Source organism: Pelodiscus sinensis, chromosome 3, assembly GCF_052426305.1.
Source record: "Pelodiscus sinensis isolate ZL-2025 chromosome 3, ASM5242630v1, whole genome shotgun sequence".
Lineage (NCBI taxonomy): Eukaryota > Metazoa > Chordata > Testudines > Trionychidae > Pelodiscus > Pelodiscus sinensis.
This window is the reverse complement of record NC_143054.1, coordinates 48,022,987-48,047,385: the sequence shown is the minus strand read 5'-3', so window position 1 is coordinate 48,047,385 and position 24,399 is coordinate 48,022,987. Positions and strand designations below refer to the sequence as shown.

At 42.4% G+C, this 24,399-nt stretch overlaps 1 protein-coding gene across 2 annotated transcripts in view; it reads right to left on the bottom strand.

Moving 5' to 3' along the window:
* Positions 1 to 24,399, bottom strand: part of LOC102461237 (isoaspartyl peptidase/L-asparaginase-like) — a 110,373-nt gene that overhangs the window by 74,032 nt on the left and 11,942 nt on the right. For both annotated transcript variants that reach the window (XM_089777097.1, XM_089777098.1), the window contains exon 2: positions 19,571 to 19,790. In XM_089777097.1, coding sequence (XP_089633223.1) covers positions 19,571 to 19,763 — 193 coding nt within the window. In that variant the 5' untranslated portion in view covers positions 19,764 to 19,790. The remainder of the gene's footprint in view (positions 1 to 19,570; positions 19,791 to 24,399) is intronic.

The window sequence follows — 24,399 nt, the reverse complement described above, 5'->3', positions numbered from 1 at the left end:
ACTTACAAACGGGGTGAGGCAACCCCGCACTAGCTGCTTCTCCCCAGCAGACCAGGGAGACGCGAAGCTAGCGCCCCCCCCTCCACCCCGCGGAGACCAGGGAGATGCAGAGCGGCTTTTCTCAGCAGACACCTCAGCTTGAGAATAAAGGACTGAGGGAAGTGAGGTGTGGGAGAATAAAACTGAGCTCTGGAGAAATGTTTGGCTAGAGTTTCCCCTACAATATGTACCAGTACCGACTTACATACAAATTCAACTTAAGAACAAACCTACAGTCCCTATCTTGTACGTAACCCGGGGACTGCCCGTATGCCATTAAGCAATGTTAGACAGTGACTGTCATTTATTTTGGACTTGTTCTTAATACAAAGAGTTTCCACGTGTAAAGTGAGTTTTGAGTAATTAAATTAGTTATCTGAAGTCTCTTATAAAGCAGCACTATGGTTACAGTTGTGTTGACACTTGTTTCTCAACCCCTATTTTCCATTTATTAAACTTTCTCAAAAATATTTGTAAGTGTGAAAGTGCCCAAGAGAAGTGTTAGCCTCTTCACAAGACAGCCTGAAAGACAATATGCATTTATTTTTATTGTTATTGTTGAAATAGCTCTTCAAAGTTAACATCTTTATCTTTAGTAGCAGAGTTGATTCCTCCTAGTTCAGAAGTGATGCTATTTTGAGGCACTAGTATAAAGAGCTTGTAGAACATTTATTCAGCTATTTTGGAGGACCACATACTTAGTGAAGTTTGGTACACTGTCTAGCAAAAGATTTTTTATTTTTATTTTCCTTCAATTTGCTTCAGAATCATGTGTTTCAAAACATGAAATAAAAGTTCTATGTTAATATTAAGTCTGGGAAATTAAATCTAAATAAGTTAGAAAATTCTAACTTAAGGGTCCAGATTAATCAGTAATGTAAATCCATTTATTTAGGTACTTTTACTCCAGGGATGAATTTATCCCAAGTTCTTTCTACTGTGTTTTCTTGCTCATTAGTATGTATAGTTATCTGGATCATTGATATGCAGTGAGATGTATCTCTTAATATGGAAATTAATTATGTAAGTTCATGGCACTTTGGTCCATCAATAGCTATTAGCCAAGATAATTAGGGATGTAACCCCAAACTCTGGGTGTTCTTCAGCCTCTGATCACAAGTTACTGGTATGGAAATAGGGGAAGGATCACTTGATAATTGCGCTGATCTGTTCATTCTCTCTGCAGCACGTGGTACCAGCTAGTGTTGGGAGAAAAGATACTGGCCTAGATGGATCATTGGGCTAAGCCAGTATAACCATTCTCAGATATTTACTGTAGCATAGTTAAAAATGTTTTGGGAATTTTAAACACAAGCCAGAAGTTTCAAAAGTTAAATTTGTACAACCTCAACATTAGTTTCCTTTGCTTAATAACCTTAAGGTGCTAGACCCCAATCCAAAGTCCATTGAAGGCAATGGAAGGAATCTCATTGACGCTAAAGGGATTTAGATCTACCACTATTCCAAAAAAAAAGAGAGAGAGAAAGACAAAAATAGGAAAAGAAATGCTAAACAATGAACTCCTTAGATGAATGCACCTGCTGCATCCCCATAGAGACTTTTCCATTTGCATATTAGCTTTTTTATACAAATATCATACATATTTTATTTTAGTCACAAAAAACATATTCTGACCTTGAATGGTGGTAAATTACTTCCACTGAAGATGGCAGGAGTAGCACATGCAAGTGTGAGGATGAAATTTGGCCCTAAGTATCAATTTCAATTCCTTAATTTTATTCTTGTCTTTGTGCATTACCTTAGGAGCCATACCACTAAATTTAATATTTGAGTAAAATATATGGCAATATATTCCTTTTCCTCTTAATGTTTTATATTTCATTAAGTGTGTTATTAAATGTGACCTCCCAGCTTTATTTAGGGGCTTTTTTCCTATTTTTTTAATAACTGTATCCCATTTTTATTCCACAAAGAAATGGAATGTTTTTATTACTGTCCTTTTGTAAGCAGATGACTTAGAATATTTTAATAGCTGAACCTATAACTACATTCAGCATCTTTATATAAATGAATCAAAATCATTGCATAAATGTTTGTGACTATCTTAGCATTTAATGTCCTATAAAAAAGAACTAGTTACTTTTCCTGAATTTCATCTTAAACTATGGCCTTCGTTTAACATTTCACACTTAATTTGAAGCATTGGTTTAAAGTGACATTATTTAGAGGCCAAATATGACCTATTTTAATACTGTGATACTCTGCTCTGATTGGCAGTATCATCTGGAGTTTCAATTTCCACTTAAAAGAAGTCCCTCATGGCATTACAAACACATTAAAATAATCAAAAGCCAACAGTTACCACGGTGATGTGACACAGAACATAATTTAGATGTTTCTTTAACTGCTCCACAGCAACATGTCTCTAACCCCCAGACTGAATACAGTTCTCCTGACATCAGTGGTCATGCTTTCACCTAGACAGTTAATTAAATAGAAGTGAGACATTTTAAAAGAAGTGCCAAATCATTGGAGTTTGAAATGGTATACAGATTTTTCAAGGCTGGTAGATGCAGTCTCGGAGGTTGGTGCTCAGGTGTCCAAAAAAAAAAAAAACCACCCCAAAACAACAACCTGAGACCAGGAGACATTTAAAAAGGATGGGGCAAAATTCTACTCTCTCCCAGTCAGCCTAGACAGAAGTTAGGGTCATGAGGCCCACCTTTGAGGCTAGAATGGTTAGATGACTGGGTGAGTGAAGATCGGATCGGCTAGGTGAATCAAAAAGCAGGTTACAAGCCCACTTAAGAAGTGCACACTGAAAGGAAGAATTCACTCCCAAAAGGGGGACTGTGAAATCCTGAATATAAGGGGAGAGTTGGCCTGCCAGGGAAGTCAGACCATGAACTGATAAGGTGAGCTGACAGACTCACCTGGTCCTTGGGCAAGGTGGAGGGGATGGCTTCAAGTCTCCAAAAGGGACCAGATCTCAACACTGCTCGGATGATGTTACCCTCCTCCCAGTCCTCAGGACTAACAGGTGTACATTGCACCTACTAAAGCCAATCCTCAGTACTGCCTGGAGCATACCACGTAAGGCTCTGACAGCAATTTAAAGGATGGGGTGGCAGTGGCTGAGAGCCCTGGACTCTTTAGAATTGTCAGATGCCATGGCAGTTGTCCCCTTTGTCCCCCATCAGCGTGAATACACTACATAGGGATAGGAGAAGCAAGAGTGGAAAAGAGAGTCAGGTTATCCAAGTGGAAGCTCATGCTATAGCTATTTCCACCATTCATGGGATGCTTTGTGGAAGCTCAGCTTAGCTAAGAGAGAGTCCTGTGTGTCCAGCAGAAGTAAAGTGGGATTGTTGATTCAAAATCATCACTCTCAGTGGCATGCTCCCCTCTCATGGTATAACCCATGCTTACTGAGTGTGACCCTCAGACTCCCACTAGTGGTTGAAGCACACAGAGGTTGATGAGCGTGCAGCTTTTCAGGTAGCAGAGCTGGGTCTGTCAGCTCAGGCAGCAAAAGCCCATGCTTTAAGATCCACGGTTCTCTGGTTTCAACCTCACTAATGACTTACAAGGAGCACACATATGGGGTTTTGGGAGGATGCCCATACAGACACAATATGGATCACTGCGCCATATTGAACATCATGCACTCTGACTTCTGAACCACAAAGTGATGAGTTTTATAGTTTAGCAAAAAAAAATTAAAAACTCCTAGATCCAGTCTCTACTACCAAAGACCAACTCAAGGTATCAGATTCCAAACATATTGAAATATATGAACCAATGTCATTGTAAAGTACTGCAGAGCTAAACTAGATAAGCAATAATTCAAAATCCAGTTTTCACTTCTATCTTCTGATCGATTAATCAACCAGTTGTTAGATAATCTGAAAATGGGCCTCTTTTCCTGGAAATTTTTGCTAAAGTTTTGCAAACGTTCAGAGAAAATGCAGACAAGTTTTTCTAGTGAAACTCTCCAAGTCCTAATAGCTTTTAAATCAAACATATAAAAACATATATTCACCATAAAATATTGATTATTTTAATAATTAAAAGAGTCATTAATTAAAAACAGAGAAGTTAAAGAGAGGTAATGAAAATAAATCACAACATAAAATAAACTTTTGTATGCAATCATGCTGAACAAATACTCTGAGATCTGCAGATTTAGCTCAATCACAGCAATGATTTATGCATACTGGCCTAACAAGTGTTTGTTCATTTGACTCTAATAAAGATATCCAGATCAATATCCTGTAATGCAAAAGTTCTTAGATGCATGGTTTACCTCAGATATTTGGAGTCTTAGATTTGTGATAGCTTATAAAAAAGGCAATGATGCCTAGACACAAATTAATTGAAATAGTGATTTAGGAAGTGTTTAGTCTGATACAGTACAATATTTGCATGTTAAAAGAAAAATAGATCTACGCTTCTTTGCAAAAATTGGGTACATTAATTCATTCTCAACCTAAACAAAAATGAGATCCTTTATTTGACTGAGCTAGATTCAAAAGGAGGAGGGGCTTATCTCTATTATCAGCTCTTCTGTAGTGCAGAAGGCATCATATCAGATTTTGGTAGTGGGGCCAATCTGTGCATCCCATAATGGGGGGCGGCGGCAGGAAGAAAAGAGTGAGAGCATGGGGGGGAGGAGGGTGGACTGAGGACTAAGGATATTAAGTAACAATTAACTGACTAGGCAATAGGCACTTCCACATTCCTCCTTTGAAATGTACAAGAGCCCACACACTGGAGATCTTGTACATTTCAAAGGAGGAATGCAGAACTCAGTGGGCAACCCAGGGTCAGCGGGAAGTCCCACTGACTCTGGGCTGCATGTGGTGTGCCAGCTTTGAAATGTACAAGAGTCCCTAGCAGGAGCACATTTCAAAGCAGCAGCACGGCATGTAGCCCGTGGTCAGTGGGGGATTCCCCCGCCGACCGTGGCTTCCACACAGCATTTCCCCAGAACCTGGGGTCAGTTGGGGACTCCCCAGCTGATCCCAGTTCCTTGGAAATGCCACACTGGAGACCAGGATCAGCTGGGGAGTCCCCAGCTAACCCTTGGTTTCATGCGTGGCAGTGCCGCACAGCTGAGCCACGGATCAGCTGTGCAGCGCTGCCCCTTTGAATGACGCCTTGGCATTTCAAAGGGACAGCTGCACAGCTGATACCTGGCTCAGCTGTGTGGCGCTGTCCCTTTCAAATGCCAAGGAGACATTTCAAAGGGGTAGTGCCACACAGCTGATCCCGGGCTCTGCTGTGCGGTGCTGCCACTTTGAAGTACCCTCTCCCCCCCAAAATTTGCTGCCTCTATCTGATAGATTAGAGGCAGCAAGGGGGGAAATTGACTAGTCGACTAGCCGATAAGCATTTGCTTATTGGATAGTTGACTATTCAACTAGTCCTTAACATCCCTACTGAGGACAGAGGCTTCAGCAGTGTTACTGTGTATGTTCAGTACAAACCAAGCACCAAGTGGAGGAAGGAATCAATCCCATCTTTCTACCCACTCCCTCGCCCAACACACATATCACCTCTATCCAGTGGCTACTAAGACACTGGAAAACTCTACTTTTTTTGGCCGACAACTTAGCAGTTAGCTTACAGGAGCACTGTATCTAATTCCTATATAAAATAAATAAAATTAAATAAATATTTGATCCATACAGCTCTAATACTAATGTATTCTGTCGCCTTGTGGCAAGTCACTTAAAGGACACTGGTTAGCCTTAAAATTGGAATGTATATTCGTACTTTGTTACTAACTCTGTGGAGAGACACAGACCTCATCAGGACTCCTGAAATCTATCTCAGCTCTCAAAGTAGAGTGGCGTCTGCTGGGTTATAGCAAGGGAGCAGATACATTTCAACTCTATAGAAGAACATTAGAAAGCCCATCCTTGGTCAGACTAGTGGACCTTCCAATAGTGGCCAATGCCTGGTGCTTCAGAAGTAATAAACAGAAAAGGCAATCATCATGATCCATCTTCTGTCACCCATTCCCAGCTTCTGCCAAACAGAGGCTAGAGACACCATTCTTGCTCATTCTAGCTAGTAGCCATTGATGCCCTATCTTCCTCAGGGCTGCCTGTTACTATAGGCGGACTTGGCCGCCGCCTAGGGTGCCGCCTTCAACGGGGTGCCCGGGGTGCCCGATGATGACGTCAGTCCATTGACGGCCTTGCAGGTGGGGGCGCCGATCCCGCATTCTGTCGGGGGCGCCAGCTGCCACAGCCCGCCTCAGACCACTCCTGATCTTCTTTGACCTTATTTTGTTCTTATTGGAACCCTAATATGGTTTGGGCCTTTCCATCATCTCCTGGCAAAGAGTTCCACAAGTTGACTGTGAAAAAAATAATTTAGTTATTTTTAAATCTGCTACCTGCACATTTAATTGGGTCAGCTTCATGTGTTATGTTAGTGAAGGAATGAATAACATTTCCTTATTCTATTTTTCCATACCATTCATGATTTTCTAGACCTCTAACATATCCCCCTGTCCTTTAGTCATTACTTTCCAAGATGAAAAGTCTTAGCCTTTTAAATCTCTCCTCATATGGAAGCTTTTCCTTACTACTAATCATTTCTGTTGCTCTTTCTGTATCTTTTCCAAATCCAATATATATTCCTTTCATAATGATTCTGAATATTCTGTTAGCTTTTTAGTTTTTAGACCTCATCATTTTTGTATCTATAGTTAGGATTATATTTTTCTATGTGCATTATTTTACACTTATCAACACTGAATTCCAGCAGTGACCCAAATGTAAATCCCAGCAGCACATCACTCATTCCTATTCTCCCCCCCCCCCATCTTTTAAGTGGAGTACCTAGCAATGTTTTCATGATGATGTAATGATCCTTTAATTATTGGAAAGCCCAGCCTTTTGTTATTCTTAATCATCCTACCTCCCTCTTTTTGTAACAAACTCCCTGCCCAAAAGGCAAAGCTGCAAGCAGCTCAAACTCTGTTGAAGTTAAGACCTGCCTCTGGAGTCAAGGCATGCAACCTTAAACAGACCTCAAGTATGAAATCCAGGGGTTTAATCTTTGGGAGATGGCGGGGGCACGGCTACTCCTCCAGCCCTCCATAAATGGCACCTTTGCTGTAATGCTAGTTTTTTATTATGTTATAATGGACCATAGTGGAGAAGTTTATGAATGGTTTCACTTAGGGTTTACAGGAAGTCTCCCTGATTTTTTGAAAATTGAACATTTCAGAGGGTTCTGATCTGCTTTTTATTCATTGCAACTTTTAAAATGTTTTGATGTATCAGATGTTTGAGTATGAGGCAATAATTTAAGTCTTATTAGGGACTTGAAATAACATATTGGGGACCACATCTTCCAGTTGGTATTATGTATGTAGATTTTATGTCTCTAGATTATACAATTTGCAACAGAGCACGGATAAAACGTTTGGCATGTAAATAATTTGTATGTAAAAATTTGTTCCTGGAACTGAATATCTACTGAATCTCTGCTGTTTGCCAAAGCACAAAGTTAGCCAAGGAATGAAATGTGAACTGCATTGTATAATTTCAGATAGAATAACCGGAAGTATGTGTGCCCTTCATACCCAGCCACTGTTGCAAAACAAGCCAAAAAATGAAGCCAGTCCCATTTCAAACCAAGCCCAAAATGAGTTCCATCCATTTTTGCTTGGTAATGCCTGGCAACAAACCAGGATCCAGCCAATAAGAGTACAGAGCCAGAGCTTGGGGCAGAGGCAGCCTATGGAGCTGAACTTGCTGCTGGCCACTTCCAGGGTGCACTACAATTCACTGTGCCAGGACAGGCAGGAAACCTGCCCTACCATGCCACTGTATCACTGACCAGGAGCTGCCAGAGGTAAGCCTGTGCCCCAAAAATCTCCCTCTCCACCCTAAGCCCCCCAACCCAGAAACCCCTCTTGCACCCCAACTTCCTCATCCCTGTTCCTGTCCCATAGTCTTAACTCTCAAATAGAGCCTTTACCCCCATACCCAACTCCTATGCCCAAGCCCAGAGTCCTTGCCCACATACTGAACCCCTTTGTTCCCTTTCCCCACCAGCCTGCACTCCAAACCCCTCATCTTCCACCCCAGAGCCCACATCCCCAGGCAGTCTTCTCCCCCACACCTTCAACCCTTCTTCCCTGCGGCTCCATCCTGGAGCCTGCACTTTAGTCAAAAGATAAAAGTATGCAGGGTCATGGTCATCACCAGTTTTCTGCAACTGAGTCTCAAGAAAAAAAGTGGACTTTGTGCAGTGCGTTATATATTTGCTATTCTCTTTAGGGTCTTGTTCCTGCTTTCATTGAAGTAAATGTTTGCTATTCAACAGAACTGGCCTGAGACTAAAGTTTGTATATCTAAGGATGGATGAAATATATATATATATATATATATATATATATGGTGTATATAGCTAACTATTTCTATGCTAAACTGCTAGTGCTTAGTGCATCAGAATTTTACCTACCATGAAGAGAAACTGTGAGAGCCACCTACAGTGTTGCATGAGGTCCAGTGAGAGCCCTGAACTTTCCAACTGTTTATTTCCCTTCTTTCTCCTATCCCCAGAATACCTACTTAACTTGTTTACACTCATATGGTTCTATGCAATCTTCCCCACAGCCTCCCTGAGAGCATACATCTATGAAAATGACTAGTCTTCCAAAGTCATCTGGAAACCCTTTCTATTCAGACAAATCTTCCTATTGCTCTCTGTGGGACTTCTGGCTGCTGTCCCCTCTCTCAGCACAGCAGACCTTTTTTGACACCTTCAAAACTTCTGGCCTCACTAATATTTTGTGACAATGAGTTTCACAGGTTAGTTAGCTAGTGTATTAGTTTTATCACTTTCTATAATTCTATAAATTCATTAATGTAAATAATCTATAGGCTGATGTGGCCTCATAAAAATAAATCTTCTTCCTGTAGGATGTGGTGAATATGGCAAACATTTTTAAATGTGTTCAACCAAACTCATTCCAGCTGTGTTCAAATCTCTTTTCTGATCCATTATGTAGCTATTCTAGCTAATTCTGTTACTATCAGGCATCTTCACCAAAATAGCTACTTTTAAGTGACTACTGAGGAGTATCTATGGAAAACTAATTCAAAATTGTGAGCACATATGCTGAAAAGCTGATTACATATGCATTCACTTTCTTTTATGTAACCTATATTATATTATTGTTTGGTATAAATTACTAAGCAAACTAAACGAAACAAAGTGCCTGTGAGCAAGCTATAACAAATTACAGCTGGAATAATGAACAGCCTCCATGAGGCAAATACTCTCTGCTTTTGTAGGTAATTTTGTGGTGAAAATGAATGATATCTCTTGAAATGAGATTCAATTGACTTCATAGGTTTTAAATTTGGCACTTAAATGGCCTAGTAACTATGACACTTATGACAGGAATGGATCTTTTTGAGAAATCTGAATTTCCTATATATTCTAAAATGTTTGCACATGCAAGTAGTCTCTATTTTTGTGTCATTTTATTTAATGCCTTATTGGGGTTAACATTTCACGGACAGTTGAGCTCTAATGTGATACCTAGCATGTTTTAATTTCAAATTTAAATTCAATTTAATTTAAATGTAAAGATTTTTAAATTTCACCGCATCTTCACTTAGGTCATCATGTATCTGGTTTTCTGCAATTAGGGCATCATTGAGATACGTGATCATCTATTCCCTCCAATTTGTTTGCTTCCTTCTTGTGGAACGCTTTTTCTGGGACAAAAAAGAGGAACAGTATGACTTCCTTTACTTAGAGATACATACTGAGGAAAAAAACAATGTGTCTAAAAGGCTAAGGTTTTAGTTCCAACAATCATCTATTTATTTATTTCAGAGTTGGGAATAGAAAGTATTCTCATTATCCAGTTCCTTTTATAACTAGGTATAATCTCAGAGAATCATTTATTTTTCTTCTGCCACCTTTGGCTGCACAAATCACCATGCATTATAGCTTCTGCAGAACTCAATCTCTGGATACCAAGAGAATTTTCCTGGCTGGAGTAATAAATGGGGTTACCTCGGGGTTTGAACAAATGTGATGTGTGTCCTTAATGCAACCAATTTAATCAAACACATGATTGAGTTCTTCCAGTATATTATTTTCATTTAGCTCACGAGTCTCCATTATACGTTTGATCAGTTTTAATTCTTCACAAACTTTAATCCATAATAGAGGCTGAGGCTCCACATTCACCATCACAAAATAAAATAATTTCATGGCACATTTGTTCACAGAGCCCTTAAAATCATACCAGACTTACTAACTATTACCACAATACCTGAAATATTTCCTTAAGCTTCCCTCTACATATCAGAGGAAACGCTTTGGATGTTGCAAATTCTTAGTTGTCTAAATCAAAAACACAGAGTTGCCACTGTCCACTCCATTGTGCCCCAGCTTCTAATAATCTCTTTCTAAAAATTAGCTAACTTTACATGTAATAATCTATTTATTTCTGATTTTCTGGTATACTCCTTGGCAGTATATGGGCTTGGGATCACATGTCAAGTATAATGGACAGGATCTCCATTCAGTAAGCAAGAAACTTAACATTTACAGTTGAAGATCTAGATTTCTACCCCAGAGTTCTGTTTTGTAGTTTACTGAATCAAGAAGGTTGAAGTGAATTTACAGACAACATTCTAATTTTGAGTTCACTTAATTTTTAAAAGAGCTGTTCTCCTTTCCATCCAGCTCAACTGACAGCAGCTTAGGACAATTGGTTTAATTATGTTCACTTAAAAATTAACAATAACTGAGGCACTAAAAATGGGATTTGTTCTGGGGGCAAGAGCAACACCTGAAGCCTTCTTTTTCTCCCCTCTGGGAGTACAGTTTTGAAAGAGAAACAGCCTGGCAGCCACTTTTCTGAGGGTGTGTCTAGACTACATGGTTTTGTCAACAAAAGTGGACTTTTGTCGACAAAACTAAACCTGCGTCTACACTACCGCTGAGTTCTGTCGACATAATGTCGACAGAACTTAGCAGTTTTGTCGACGCTGGTAAACCTCATTTTACGAGGAATAGCGCCTTTTGTCCACAGAGTTCTGTTGACAGAAGGCGTTATTGCATCTAAACTGTCCTTTGGCGTCTACACAGCTATGTCGACAAAGCAGTTTGCTTTGTCGACAGAACTGAATGTAGTCTAGACGCTCTTTGTCGACAGAAGCTTTGTCAACAGTATCTGTCAACAAAAGCCTGTAGTCTAGACGTACTCTGAGTGGTGTGCGAGGCTGTGGGACAAGCAGAGGAGCCAGCCTGGGGCTCTCTGCTGCATCTGCAGGCTGTATTCCAGTGGCTTGGTGGGCCAGATGCAGCAAGCAGGCCATATTTTGCCCAGGGCTGGACTAGAGGGTCCATATTTTGCCTTTGGTAGAGGGTCCCCTCCGTGGTTCCTTGAATCCAAAACCTTGTGAGTAAAATCACTCTATAGCAGAGCTGGGCAAGAGCCTGTCAGCAGGCCAAATCCAACCCACCTAGCTCTTTTATCCAGCCCACAAACCAGTAATCAATTATAACAACCCCCTCTTCTCCACAACTAGAAATTTAGTTTATACAAAAAGACTGTATTCCACTCTGATCATTTGTGCAACTGACACCCAAGTATCACCCATTTTGCCCAGTGGGAGATCCACTGGAGACTGGGATTTATGTGGTTCTAAATTCATACCCTTATTACTGAGACAAATAATTATTCTTTTCTTTGAATAAGAAAACCCCTTCTATCTTTCTGAGAGGATATGAACTATGACTATCCAGGGGGGATAAATCCAGATCAGCATCCCTAAAAACCTCATTTTATGAGGAAGAAGGGATGTTCCAAAAAAGGGTTTTTTTTCCCAACATTTGGCCCAGTGTAGACAGGCCAAATGTCAGAAAATCCTCTTCCGAAAAAAGAAGCAGAAAAAACTACGCATAGCTTTTTCTGGAAGAGCAGTGCAGTGTAAACATAGCCTGAGACAAGTAACTCTGGGTATGTCTACACTACCACCCTAGTTTGAACTAGGGTGGTTAATGTAGTCAACCGAAGTTGTAAATGAAGCGCGTGATTTAAATATCCCGGGCTTCATTTGTATCTTGCCGGGCGCCGCCCTTTTTAAATCCCCGGTAGTTCAGACTCCGTGCCCGCGGTTACACGCGGCACGGAGTAGGTGGTTTGAATTAGGCTTTCTAATTCGAACTACCGTTACTCCTTGTGGAATGAGGTGTAATGGTAGTTCGAATTAGAAATCCTAATTCGAACTACCTACTCAGTGCCGCGTGTAGCCACTGGCACGGAGTCCGAACTACCAGGGATTTAAAAATGGCGGTGCCTGGCAAGATGCAAATGAAGCTCGGGATATTTGAATCCCGGGCTTCATTTGCAACTTTGGTTGACTACATTAACCACCCTAGTTCGAACTAGGGTGGTAGTGTAGACATACCCTATGTAAGTAACAGACAATGAGAGTATATAGGACAAACTAGAGGAGCAGCTGAATGTTATAGGAGCACAGAAGTGCCAAATATCTGTAAAGTCTAGGAAATGAACTAAGAAACTGTGAAAGCACCGAACTGTCCCTAATTAGACTACTAAATCTATTGTGCCAAATATCACCTTCAAAGATGCTGTTGGCAGTGCTGTACCCTGTTTAAATTCACTCAAAATATTTCTTGGTTTTCCTTTTTATATTTAAGTATATAGTTGGATCTCTTGACAAGAAATTACTCAATTGAAAAGCTGACTACAAAATAAAGATATTTACTTTCAGTAAGACGGCTGATATTGTATTGCTTTCTATGAAAGAGCAGAATTCTAGATATAGTATGGCATTTATTTTTTTCAGTCTCCAAAGTTAACCTCAAGCCATTCTCCCAATGACAATTTCCTACCTACAAAGTGAACTAAGTGATAAAAGAAGAAACAGTAATTTAACAGAGCAATAAAAGAAATAGCTTACTGATTTTAGAGGGTATGTCAAAACATGCATGATGTATTATCTTCAAAACCTGATCTCAGTTGCCAATCAATTACTTAAAGTATTATTTCTGCTAATCAAATTGGTTCTTGCCCTGTTTCAACTAAATGTAAGGAAAAGAGAAGGAAGTGCTGATTCTAGATACCAGCCTTAACAACTAAAGATATGTCTATTCTGTGAGCTAAAGTCAAGTTAAGCTATGCAACCTCAGCTACTTTAATTGTATAGCTGAAGTCGAAATAGCTTAATTTGGCTTTTGGCGCTGTCTCCACAGCAGGAAGTTGAAGGAAGAATAGTCTTCCTTCGACTTCACTTATTCCTCATGAAATAAGAATTAGAGAAATCGGAGTAAAAAGCTTGCTGTGTAGGGTCACAATCTGTTATTTTGAAATAACATGAGTTATTTTTAAATAAGTGTGCAATGTAGACATAGCCTAAGTGTTCAGTATTCAGTGTACATATTCTTAAAAAGTCAGCACGTTTTAAACAAATAAATTTTGCATCCAAGCATTAATTCACATTTATCATGTGAATTATACCACACATTCAAACATATTCATACCATACTTTATGAAAACCAGCTTCATACAAGACTTGAAGTAAAAAGTAAACCTATGCATGATCTGCATTAATATGTGCTGTAGTTAGCAACTCACAAAAAAAATACTCTTTTGAACCATTGCTGCAAAAATTTCATATGGAGAATCCCAAATCTTCAGAACTTCAATTCTTCAGCTCAGACACAGTGTTTATCGGCACTACCCCCAGAGCCACCACTTCAGTAGGGCAAATCAGGAAACCTCTCTGAGCCCTGTGCTTTGGGGGAGGCCCAAGCATCAACATCATGGTGTTGGATGTGATATTTAGCACACACCAATCAGGGTGTATGTGTGTCGCTCGGGGATTTGGGGATCCTGTGGGCTAATTGCAGCTGGAGGATTCCAAGGACCAGTGGAAATCCATGGGGATCCTGGCAATGGTTCTTGGGTTCACCCGACAGCATTGGAGGCAGCAGTGATTGTCCCTGAGTGGGTTCCATGGCTGGTTGTCCCACAAGTCAGAGGGGATTCCTGAGTAGTTGCAGGATCAATGGCAGGAGGTGGCACCGGGATAGAGTGGGAGAATCCCATTGGCTGGGACCTCCCAATCCCACCTCACAGAGATCAGTGCTGTGACCCAACCCACTAGCAGCAAGGTTGCTGGAAGGCTCCCCCACTCTGAGGGTATGTCTACACTACCCCGCTAGTTCGAACTAGCGGGGTAATGTATGCATACCGCACTTGCTAATGAAGCCCGGGATTTGAATTTCCCGGGCTTCATTAGCATAAGCGGGGAGCCGCCATTTCTAAATCCCCACTGCTTCGAACCCCGTGCAGCGCGGCTACACGGGGCTCGAACTAGGTAGTTCGGACTAGGTGCCTATTCCGAACTACCGTTACTCCTCGTGAAACGAGGTGTACCGGTAGTTCGGAGTAGGCACCCTAGTCCGAACTACTTAGTTCGAGCCCCGTGTAGCCGCGCTGCACGGGGTTCGAAGCAGCGGGGATTTAAAAATGGCGGCTTCCCGCTTATGCTAATGAAGCCCGGGAAATTCAAATCCCGGGCTTCATTAGCAAGTGCGGTATGCATACATTACCCTCCTAGTTCGAACTAGGAGGGTAGTGTAGACATACCCTGAGAGCTTGTGAGAGGCCTCTTTGCAGCTGGTTATTTCTGTGTTGAGCAGCTAGTTGGTCCAATCCCACAGGCATGAAGAACAGCTTGGACATCAGCCCCAATCTAGAGAGTCCATGCACAGCTCTGTCCTGGGGCGCGGCTTTCCCACAGTGAGTTTTTTAATAACTGAACTTTGTTATAATTTTACATAAGAACTACAATGTAATATAACTACATTGTAATCAGCTGGGCACTATCAATATTTATGCTGCTGATGCCGTGGAATTCACTATACTCAGATTTCACCTGTATAAAAAAATTAAGGTGGACCCATACAAGCTGGTTTGTTCAAGGGTCCCTTCTCCAGGGATGACCTATATCATCTGAGAACAATCAACACTTTCCAAAATCAAGCTGATCAAAACAGGGCTTTCTAAAAAACTAAATTAGCTATTATAAGACACAGAAGTTGACAGTTTTCAGATACTTTTAAAAAAATTGGAACATATTTTTTGAGATCGAACAAGAGAGAGGTTGGCGAGGGGAGAGAGACGATTACAAAAGGGAAACAAAGGAAAGAAAAAGTATGAATAGCAGAAATGGAGCCAAAATGTCAAAGAAAGATGACAGAATAAGGAGACATGCAGAAACACTGGACAAAATGGTAAGAGTGGACAAAATCTGGGTGAGGGAAGAAAAAGCAAACAGCACTGACAACCCTAAACATTCTAAACCAGGGGTAAGGTTCTAGTTCACCATGACAGTGTCTTAAAAAACATCATGAACATTTTGTACTTGCATTTGGGTTTTGAGCCTTTAGGACAGAGTTTCTCAAAGTGGGCCATGGGCTCACTCTGAGAAAGCTGCTAACAGGCTGCTCCAGGTTGTTTACTTACCAGCTCCACAGCTATGAGCCTTGTGGCTCCCGTTGGCTGTGGTTCACCATTTGCAGCCACGGGGAGTGGTGGGAAGCAGCAGCCCAGGCCATATCACTTCCCACATTTCCCCTTGGCTGCAAATGGTAAACCAGAGCCAATGGGTGTGTCTAGACTACATGGCTCCGTCGACAGAGCCATGTAAAGTAGTTTACTCATAGTCAGTGAAGCGGGGATTTAAATAATCCCCGCTTCATTAAAATAAAAATGGCGACTGCGCTGTGCTGACAATCAGCTGATCCAGCACATCACGGCAGTCTAGATGCGGCGCAGTCCACAAGGGAAGCCTTTGTCGACCACTCCTGTAAGCCTCGTGAAAGACTTCCCTTGTTGACCGTGTCGCATCTAGACTACTGCGCTGTGCCAGATCAGCTGATTGTCGGCACAGTGTAGCGGCCATTTTTATTTTAATGAAGTGGGGATCATTTAAATCCCCGATTCACTGACTATGTCAAGTAAACTACTTTACATGGCTCCGTCGATGGAGCCATGTAGTCTAGACACATCCAGTAGGAGCTGCAAAGCTGCGGAGCTGGTAATTAAACAAACCGGAGCATCCTGTTAGCAGCTTTCTCAAAATGGGCCAAACATCGCTTTAGGGTTTACATCTCTGAGCTTTTCTCTACCACCATGTTCTCTAGAAACTTTCTTAAAAAGAAAGGATTAAAGCTGATATTTTCACATACTAACATGACTCCAAGATCTAGTGCTTTCAGAAAAAAAAATATCACTATCTATTTTGACTTTATTACAATTTTCAATATAAAGGAAGGTATAGATAGAAATAAATGGAGAATAATGGCAAGAAAGATGGAATGAATAATTTGAAAAGACATGCTCCCAGAAATTAAGATGTGTGTCTACTTTATTCACACAGAGTTTAATTAATTGGGGCCCAGGGACCTCTGGGTTCAAGCTTGCACAGAAGGGTGCAGAAGAGTTCCTGATATCCCCTGGATTCGGTATTTGTAAACTAGTTCCAGGTGTCTAATGGATGTCTTTCACACGTCTCATCATAATCACTATGACATGTATGTATGGAGAATAACTGAACACTATGTTCTTAGGGTTTGTGACTTGGGGCTGGTCACCAGAAGACGATAAACAAGTTTCTGCCAGGCACAAGATGTTTATCAGTCTATCTATGTGTAAAATGAGCATGGTCCATGGGTAAAGGTAGAGCTGAGGGAGACAAGTCCACAACCCTCCCAGCACTGCCCCTTCTGCCCAGGCTCTACCCCCATCATGGGGAGATGAGGCAGCACATGGCCTGACCCTCCCCAGCCTGAAGCATGAGGAGAGCAGGTGGCGCATGGCCTCAGCCTTCCCAGCCCCAGAGCACAGGGAAGGTGGGGATGGGGGATGGAACTGAATATTGTATGTTTCACAATGAATGTCTAGTTACAGTCTGAGTAAAACACCGATAGAGTGTTTGCAAAGTCTTTAGGGGAGATTCTAGACAGGAAAACAAGCAGAAATTACCTTTTTTGCAAGGGAAGACTATGGCTTTTTGGACTATAACTTAGGGAAAGAGACAAACTCTAGATCTTTCTATTGAGGAAGCAAGAAGACAAGTTCAGCTTGTCTCTTGAATAGAAAACACAGCCAGTTGTGGCTGTAATACCCGGGATGGCTTTTATATGAGCTTTCACTCTATATGACATGGCAATGACTTGGTAGTAGTGAAGGTTCTAATATTCATGCTAGGTTTCAGTTTGATATGTAGCTCTTTCTTTCCAATTTTTCTGCTTGCTATCATTTGAATCTCTGTTGTCTGTTAAATAAACCTAGATTTATTTGTAGAGAAAGCAAGTATAAGTGCTGTGTGTTAAACAGAGCTGTGTATTCCAGCATAACTGGTAAACTGTGCTGTTTTGTTCTTTTGGAAACAAAGGAGCTGGGAATTCTGTGAGTGTCCAGCACATCAGGGGGTAGGCATGCCAAGATTTGAAAGACTTGGGCGGAGTAAGGAGGGGTGTTGATGTGTGACTACCGTTCATCTGTAAAAATAAAACAGTGCCTGTGGAAGCCTGGAAGGCAGAGCTTATGTTTCCGGGGAACTGACCTACAAGAAGCTCAGACAAGTAGTCCCCTGCATGGATACAAAATTGTTATGTGTGGATGCAGATATGCACAGATATAAAACTAATATTCACGGAGCTCCAGGACTCTACTTAAAGTACTGCAGCAATGAAAGCAGCAGCATGTCAGGCTGCTTGCTCTCAGGAGCCAGACCCCAGTCAGGGCGGCTCCTCTGGGGTGGCTGTACTATCCCCATCCCCTCTCACTGGGATGGGAACTAGGCTTCTCAGCAGCTCTTCTTGGTCACGTTAGGGAAGGGCCAGAGTGGTACAACCACATCAGAGGAGCTGCCCTGGCTCAGCACTTATTCCTGAGAACAGCAGCATGACTTGCTGTGGCTTTCGCCCCAGGGTTCTTGGTATAGGCCTGCAGCTGCATGAATATCTGTTTTATATCTTCGGATAGACATTTTGTATCTGCACCAGGCTCCATGGGCTAGGGATGTGAAAGTGTAACTGTGTATGTGGATAACCAAGGAGCCTGGGATCCTTGGTTAACATTCAGGCTGTGTCTAGACTACATGCCTCTGTCGTCAGAGGCATGTAGATTAGACACATAGGCAAAGGTAAATGAAGCCGTGATTTAAATGATCGTGGCTTCATTTACATTTACATGGCTGCCGTGCTGAGCCGACAAACAGCTGATCAGCTGTTTGTCCACTCAGCGCGCTAGTCTGGACGCTCCCCTGCCGACATCAAAGCCCTTTGTCGGCAGCCCCGTTATTCCTCGTGGGATGAGGTTTACCGGGGCTGCCAACAAAGGGCTTTGATATCGGCAGGGGAGCGTTCAGACTAGTGCGCTGAGTGGACAAACAGCTGATCAGCTGTTTGTCGGCTCAGCGCGGCAGCCATGTAAATGTAAATGAAGCCGCGATCATTTAAATCGTGGCTTCATTTGCCTTTGCCAAAACAACAAATCTACATGGCTCCGTCGACAGAAGCATGTAGTTTAGACGTACCCTCATAGTTACACGCAGGCTCCCAGTACAAACAGCTTAAAAGCTGGCTCCCAGTATACACCAGCTCCTCTGATATGGGATGGTGGGCTGGTGGGAGCCAGTGCACAAGGCTCCTGGGAAGCCAACTGCTGCTCCATGTGTTACCGTGTAACCGATTAAATTTTCAATAGTTACACAGTTATTTAATTACATGCATTTTGACATCCCTACTACAGACAAGGGTCCCTCACACTAAAAGCAGGTGGTAGTGTGGTGCCTCAGAACCCTGCATCCCCCTGGGAAGCACCACAGTAATGGGAGTTGTTTAAAGATTTACTAACCTGTACGGTTTCTTGTTTTGTGGGCTGATGTTATTAAGAACTCTGATTCAATAGATGAAATCTTGAAATTGAATTGTAAAATAATCAATCAGAAAAAACACCAAGAAGCCTCAAATATTTTTCAGTGCCCTTGCTAAAAATCAAGAGGCTATCTGGTAAAGTGAAACCTTACCTATAGATCTCACAACCACCCACACGAGAGTAAATATTTGTTTTTTAAAATAGCAATTACTGAACAGCATGAAGAAGAAACATAGCAACCAGCACTGAATCAGCTCCATGGGAAACCTGTGTAAATAAGGATCTTTGGTGGGCAGCTGGAATAACACTTAAGAAGTAGCATAAAAGATAAACACAAAGTAGAACTCTTGGGGAAACCTTGTAGAAATATGTAAACCAAGATGATTTAAAGTATTTTTAAAGCCAATGGACCCAGCTTGTCAGTAGGTAGGGGTGAACCTGTAATGAGAGAGCTATGTACCTGTAATGAATGATCTAGAAACCAACTGTCTCTTAGCTAAGGCCATAGAACAGACTTCGCTCTCCTTCATCAGTGGTCTCCTGTCTGCTGGGTCACATATCTAAGAGTTTACTACTAATTTATAAAAAGTTACTACAAACCTGCATCAAACACGGTATCATTTTCTAAGGCTTTCACTGCAATTTCTACAGCCTTCACTGAACTTCCTCCTCTTTCTAGTAGTGCAAAGCCACTCTTCACTGCATTTTTCACTCCCAGAATGCTTCGTTCAGCAAAATCATCTGGTATTGCCCAAGCTCCACCATGGACTACAAGAACAGGTTTTGTTCCCATCTTATCAGATTGCCAAAGATGATGTATCTGTTGAAACAAGTGGATCAGTTTCAATTTAATGTTAATGTTGCACATCAGAAAAACATTCAGGAACCTTAACAAATTAATCTGTTAGGTCTCAAATCCTGCTTTCTCTGTATGGCTACGTCTAGACTGCAAGCCTCTTTTAAAAGAGGCTTTTTTGAAAGATACTTTTGAAAAAGCCTCTTTTGAAAAAGAACGTCTAGACTGCAACCAGTACTTTTGAAAAAGCAAGCCACTTTTTCAAAAGAGAGCACCTAGGCAGTCTGGATGCTCTCTTTCGAAAAAGCAGTTTGCATTACATAGCGCCTTTTTTTGAAAGAACACTTTTGAAAAACGTGTTCTTCCTTGTAAAACAAGGTTTTTAATGGTAAAAAACCCTGCAGTGTTCTTTTGATTTACTTTCGAAAGAACGTGGCACCAGTCTAGATATAGGGGAAGTTTTTTTTTTTTGTTTTTCGAAAAAAGGCCACTTTTTTTCAAAAAAACCTTGTAGTCTAGACACACCCACTGTGTTCACATGGATGTAGAGTTCGACCCTCAAGGATCTACTTACAGAATCAGGCATAGTTTCTGAACAGTTCCTTGTAGTATTACTATATATTTTATAAATGTACATCTGTCTATCTGTCTGTGCAGCTCTAAGTGTAAGTCCTTTTCTTCAAGAACTCCTCTTAAATAATAAGAGCTAGGGCCACCACATTTGGTATACAGCATCCTCTTATCATAAATTAAAGCAAGGTAAGGGTTTGGTTTTGCTAGGATAATGGGATGCTTATGGAATTAAATTATTTCTCATAAAATGGAAAGGGAGGAGTCTGGTAAGAGGGACTTATACTGAAGCATGACCACAGGGGGGCAGCAAGGGGCCAGAGTTCGGGACAAGGACAATTATAAACCATTGTGCCAGCAGGAGGCAGTGGTGAAGAAAGGGACAACTATATACTATATATTTCAGAGAGTTTGCGTGTCTGTCTGTCACTCAACTGGGAGAGCTGCACTCCTCTCTCGGCAGGGCCCATCATCAGTCACTTCTCACTTGGCCCCAAGCTTCTGTGGTGAGAGAGGGTTGGGTTTGTTCTCTCTCCCCAGGGCAGCCTGCATTTTGAACACCTCATCCCCACCTCCACCCCAGAACAATGATTTAAATGAAGAAAAACAAAACTTATTTGAGTGAAGGACCCAAGCAATGCTGGATAAATATTCTAGTATATGTATAAAATCTTAATGTTTATCTCCCCACCCCTACCCCACTTCTTCTGTTTTTAGGCTATTAAATAGATTTCACAGAAAGCTCTGAGTAAGCAGACCCTTTCTTTGAGGGTGGGAGAGGCTCCTTAGAGGATTAAGGCTAACATAATTACAGAATTATTAACATATTAAACTATCTTTCTGTGATCAAACTTCTGTTGACAGGCAAAATTGGAACAAGCATGCCTTTGAAATTCAAATACAAGGTTTCACATAATTTTAATATTAACAGAGATTTTTTTAAAAGAATTACATAATAAAAACCCAAGACAAAATTTCATGTGAAATACATCTCCATTTTTCAATAGAGGAAATTCTAACACAATCTTTGAAAATATTACTTTATTGGCTAAGCTGAAAGCTCTGGTTAAGAGCTGAATCCCTTTGGTTAAGAACTTAACACTTTCCATTATAAACTCCTGATCTCAGTTGAACTTTGCCATAATTTAACTCTTTAGACCCATGTTTTCTATCATTGCTTTCTGCTTAATGTTGGATTCTTTTGGTGCTTCAGTGAAGACATGGCAGATATTTCTGATAAAGAGCTTAGAGGGAAATAAGTAGTTTTCCCAACACTAAGTATGTTCCTAAATATTTCTTTGAAGAATTCTATTTCCTGCAGGCTTTTGAATAGAAATTAGAAATTTTGATGGGGCTACACAGGTCAAAATGTTGCCTTATGTTATCCCCATGAAAATCCACACATATTTGAATTATAAACCTCTACAAACTGCTATTTCACATACACAGGCAAACTTAACCCTGGCATTACCTAAATTTTGAAGGCTTGTCCTTGCAAGCCTAACATTCTTGTAACGTTGTCTGGCAGTCAGATGAGGAAGTGAGGGTACGTCTACACTACAGCGCTAATTTGAACTAACTTAGTTCGAATTAGTTAATTCAAACTAAGCTAATTCGAACTAACGCGTCTAGAACTAAAAACTAGTTCGAATTAGCGTTTTCCTAATTCGAACTAGCATGTCCACATTGAGTGGACCCTGAACAGGGCTTAAGGATGGCCGGAAGCAGTGCCGGCAGGGCATCAGAGGAGGACTTAGAGCGTGGAGATGCTGTCTCAGGCTAGCCGAGGGCTGCGCTAAAAGGGACCCGACCCCCACCCCGGACAGACAGTTCTCAGGGGTGCCCCGCTTGAAAACCAGTCCTGGCTTGGAGTGCCCTGAGTGCCCACACTGGGCACATCACACCACTCGGCCATCAGCCCGGCTGCACTTGCCGCAGGCTGCCATCTGGGGAGAGAGGGCAATTGAGGGGCTGCAGGAGAGCTTCCACCCCCAGAAGCCCACAGAGCCAGCCCAGTCCTCCCCATCGGGGGCTCATACCCCATTCCCCCCTCACCTCCTTCCACTTACCCTTCCCTAGCCCCTTTTCTTGATGTACAAAATAAAGGACAATTGTGTTCAAAAATTGAATTTGTCTTTATTGAACAAAACTGGGGGAGACTGGGAAAAGGAGGTGGGAGAGGGGAAGAGAAAGGCTGGGAGAAGGGAGGTCAACTAACATGATCAGGGGTTGGGAACAGGTCCCAGATGAAGAGAGGCTACAGAGACTGGGACTTCTCAGCTTAGAAAAGAGGAGATGGAGGGGGGACAGGATAGAGGTCTCTAAAAGCAGGGGTTGGGTGGAGAGGGTGCATACAGAAAAGTTCTTCATGAGTTCCCATAAAGGAGGACTAGAGGACACCAAAGGAAAGGAATGGGTAGCAGGCTTCAAACTAGTAAGAGAAAGTTGTTCTTCTTCCCAAAGCAAATAGTTAACCTGTGGAACTCCTTGCTGCAGGAGGCTGTGAAGGCTACAACTAGAACAGAGTTTAAAGGGAAGTGAGATCAAGTCATGGAGGTTGGGTCCATGGAGTGGTATTAGCCAGGGGGTAGGAGTGGTGTCCCTGCCCAAGGACTGTGGAAGGCTGGAGAGGGATGGCACGAGACAAATGGCTTGGTCACTGTCTCCGGTCCATCCCCTCCAGGGTCCCTAGGGTTGGCCGCTGTCAGCAGACAGTCTACTGGGCTAGATGGACCTGTGCTCTGACCCAGGACGGCCATTGTAAGCTCAGGGCTCAGGGTCGGGGGTCTCAGTGGACCCCCTTGATTTTCATGCACACCTGCTCCTGGGTGGCCAGGCTAGCAGTTCTCCTGCCCTAGACGGCCATTTTCCTGTGCCTAGTGAGGAGATCGTGGACAAGGTCCACGATGTCCGCACTAGCCCAGGAAGGTGCCCGCCTCTTGCGGTCCAGGGCAAGCTCCCGGGAGCCGCCAGCCTGGTCCCGGGAAGAGGGGGTGGGCTGGGGGACATCGGGTGGGTGGCTCTGTGCCGTGCCAGGTGCAGGGTCTGCTGGCTGGGTGCTGGCAGGCTTGCACCTGGCACGGGCACCGTAGCCAGCCCGTGCCCCTTTAAGGGGTCCGGGGCCGGGAGGGGGGCATACGAGTTTCCCTGGTGTTGGCCAAAGTGGCCACCAGGGAAACCTGGGGAGGGCTAGCCTCCCACTAGTTCGAATTAAGGGGCTACACACCCCTTAATTCGAACTAGCTAGTTCGAACTAGGCTTAATCCTCGTAAAATGAGGTTTTCCTAGTTCGAACTAAGCGCTCCGCTAGTTCGATTTAAATTCGAACTAGCAGAGCGCTAGTGTAGCGCCTATGAAAGTTAGTTCGAACTAACGTCTGTTAGTTCGAACTAACATTGTAGTGTAGACATACCCTAACAGAGACAAGCTAGCCTCGCTGGAGTCTGTTAAAACTAGTCGGCAAATTGAATATTCCTGGCCACATAACAACATTGAGTTTATTAGAGAGACAACTTGCTTTAGCAGCCTGTATACCTTGCCTTGGGATCACATGGTTGGGTCCTTACCTGTGGGCTGAACTCTGGTTAAATAGTGTAGTACAAAGCTAGGAGGTCATTGGCTCTGATGTTTTATCACACTTGCTAGCTCCCAGGTAATTCTGTGATAACTCATACAAGTGTTTTAGTCCAGTGTTTCCCAACCTTTTTGATACCGGAGACCAGCAAACCCATTCACAAACTTTTGGAGGAACAGCAACATTTTATTTGCATAGTCATCCTGCAAAGAATGAATATGTAAATATGCAAATGAAACATTACCAGTATGCTAAAAGCCCAGTTCCCAATCACTGGGCCCCAGAGCTCCCAGAGCCAGCCCTAACCCCTAAAGCCCTCCACTCTTCCACTATCCCCCAGCGCTAGTCAGTGACCCCAGAGTCCCCTGTGCCCAACTCCCACAGTCCAGCCTCCCACCCTCAGAGCACCCCAGTGCCAGCCCCCTGCCCCTTAGAGACCTCCCAACACCAGATGTCCAGTACCAGGCTCCTGTTTCCAGTTGGGAGTCC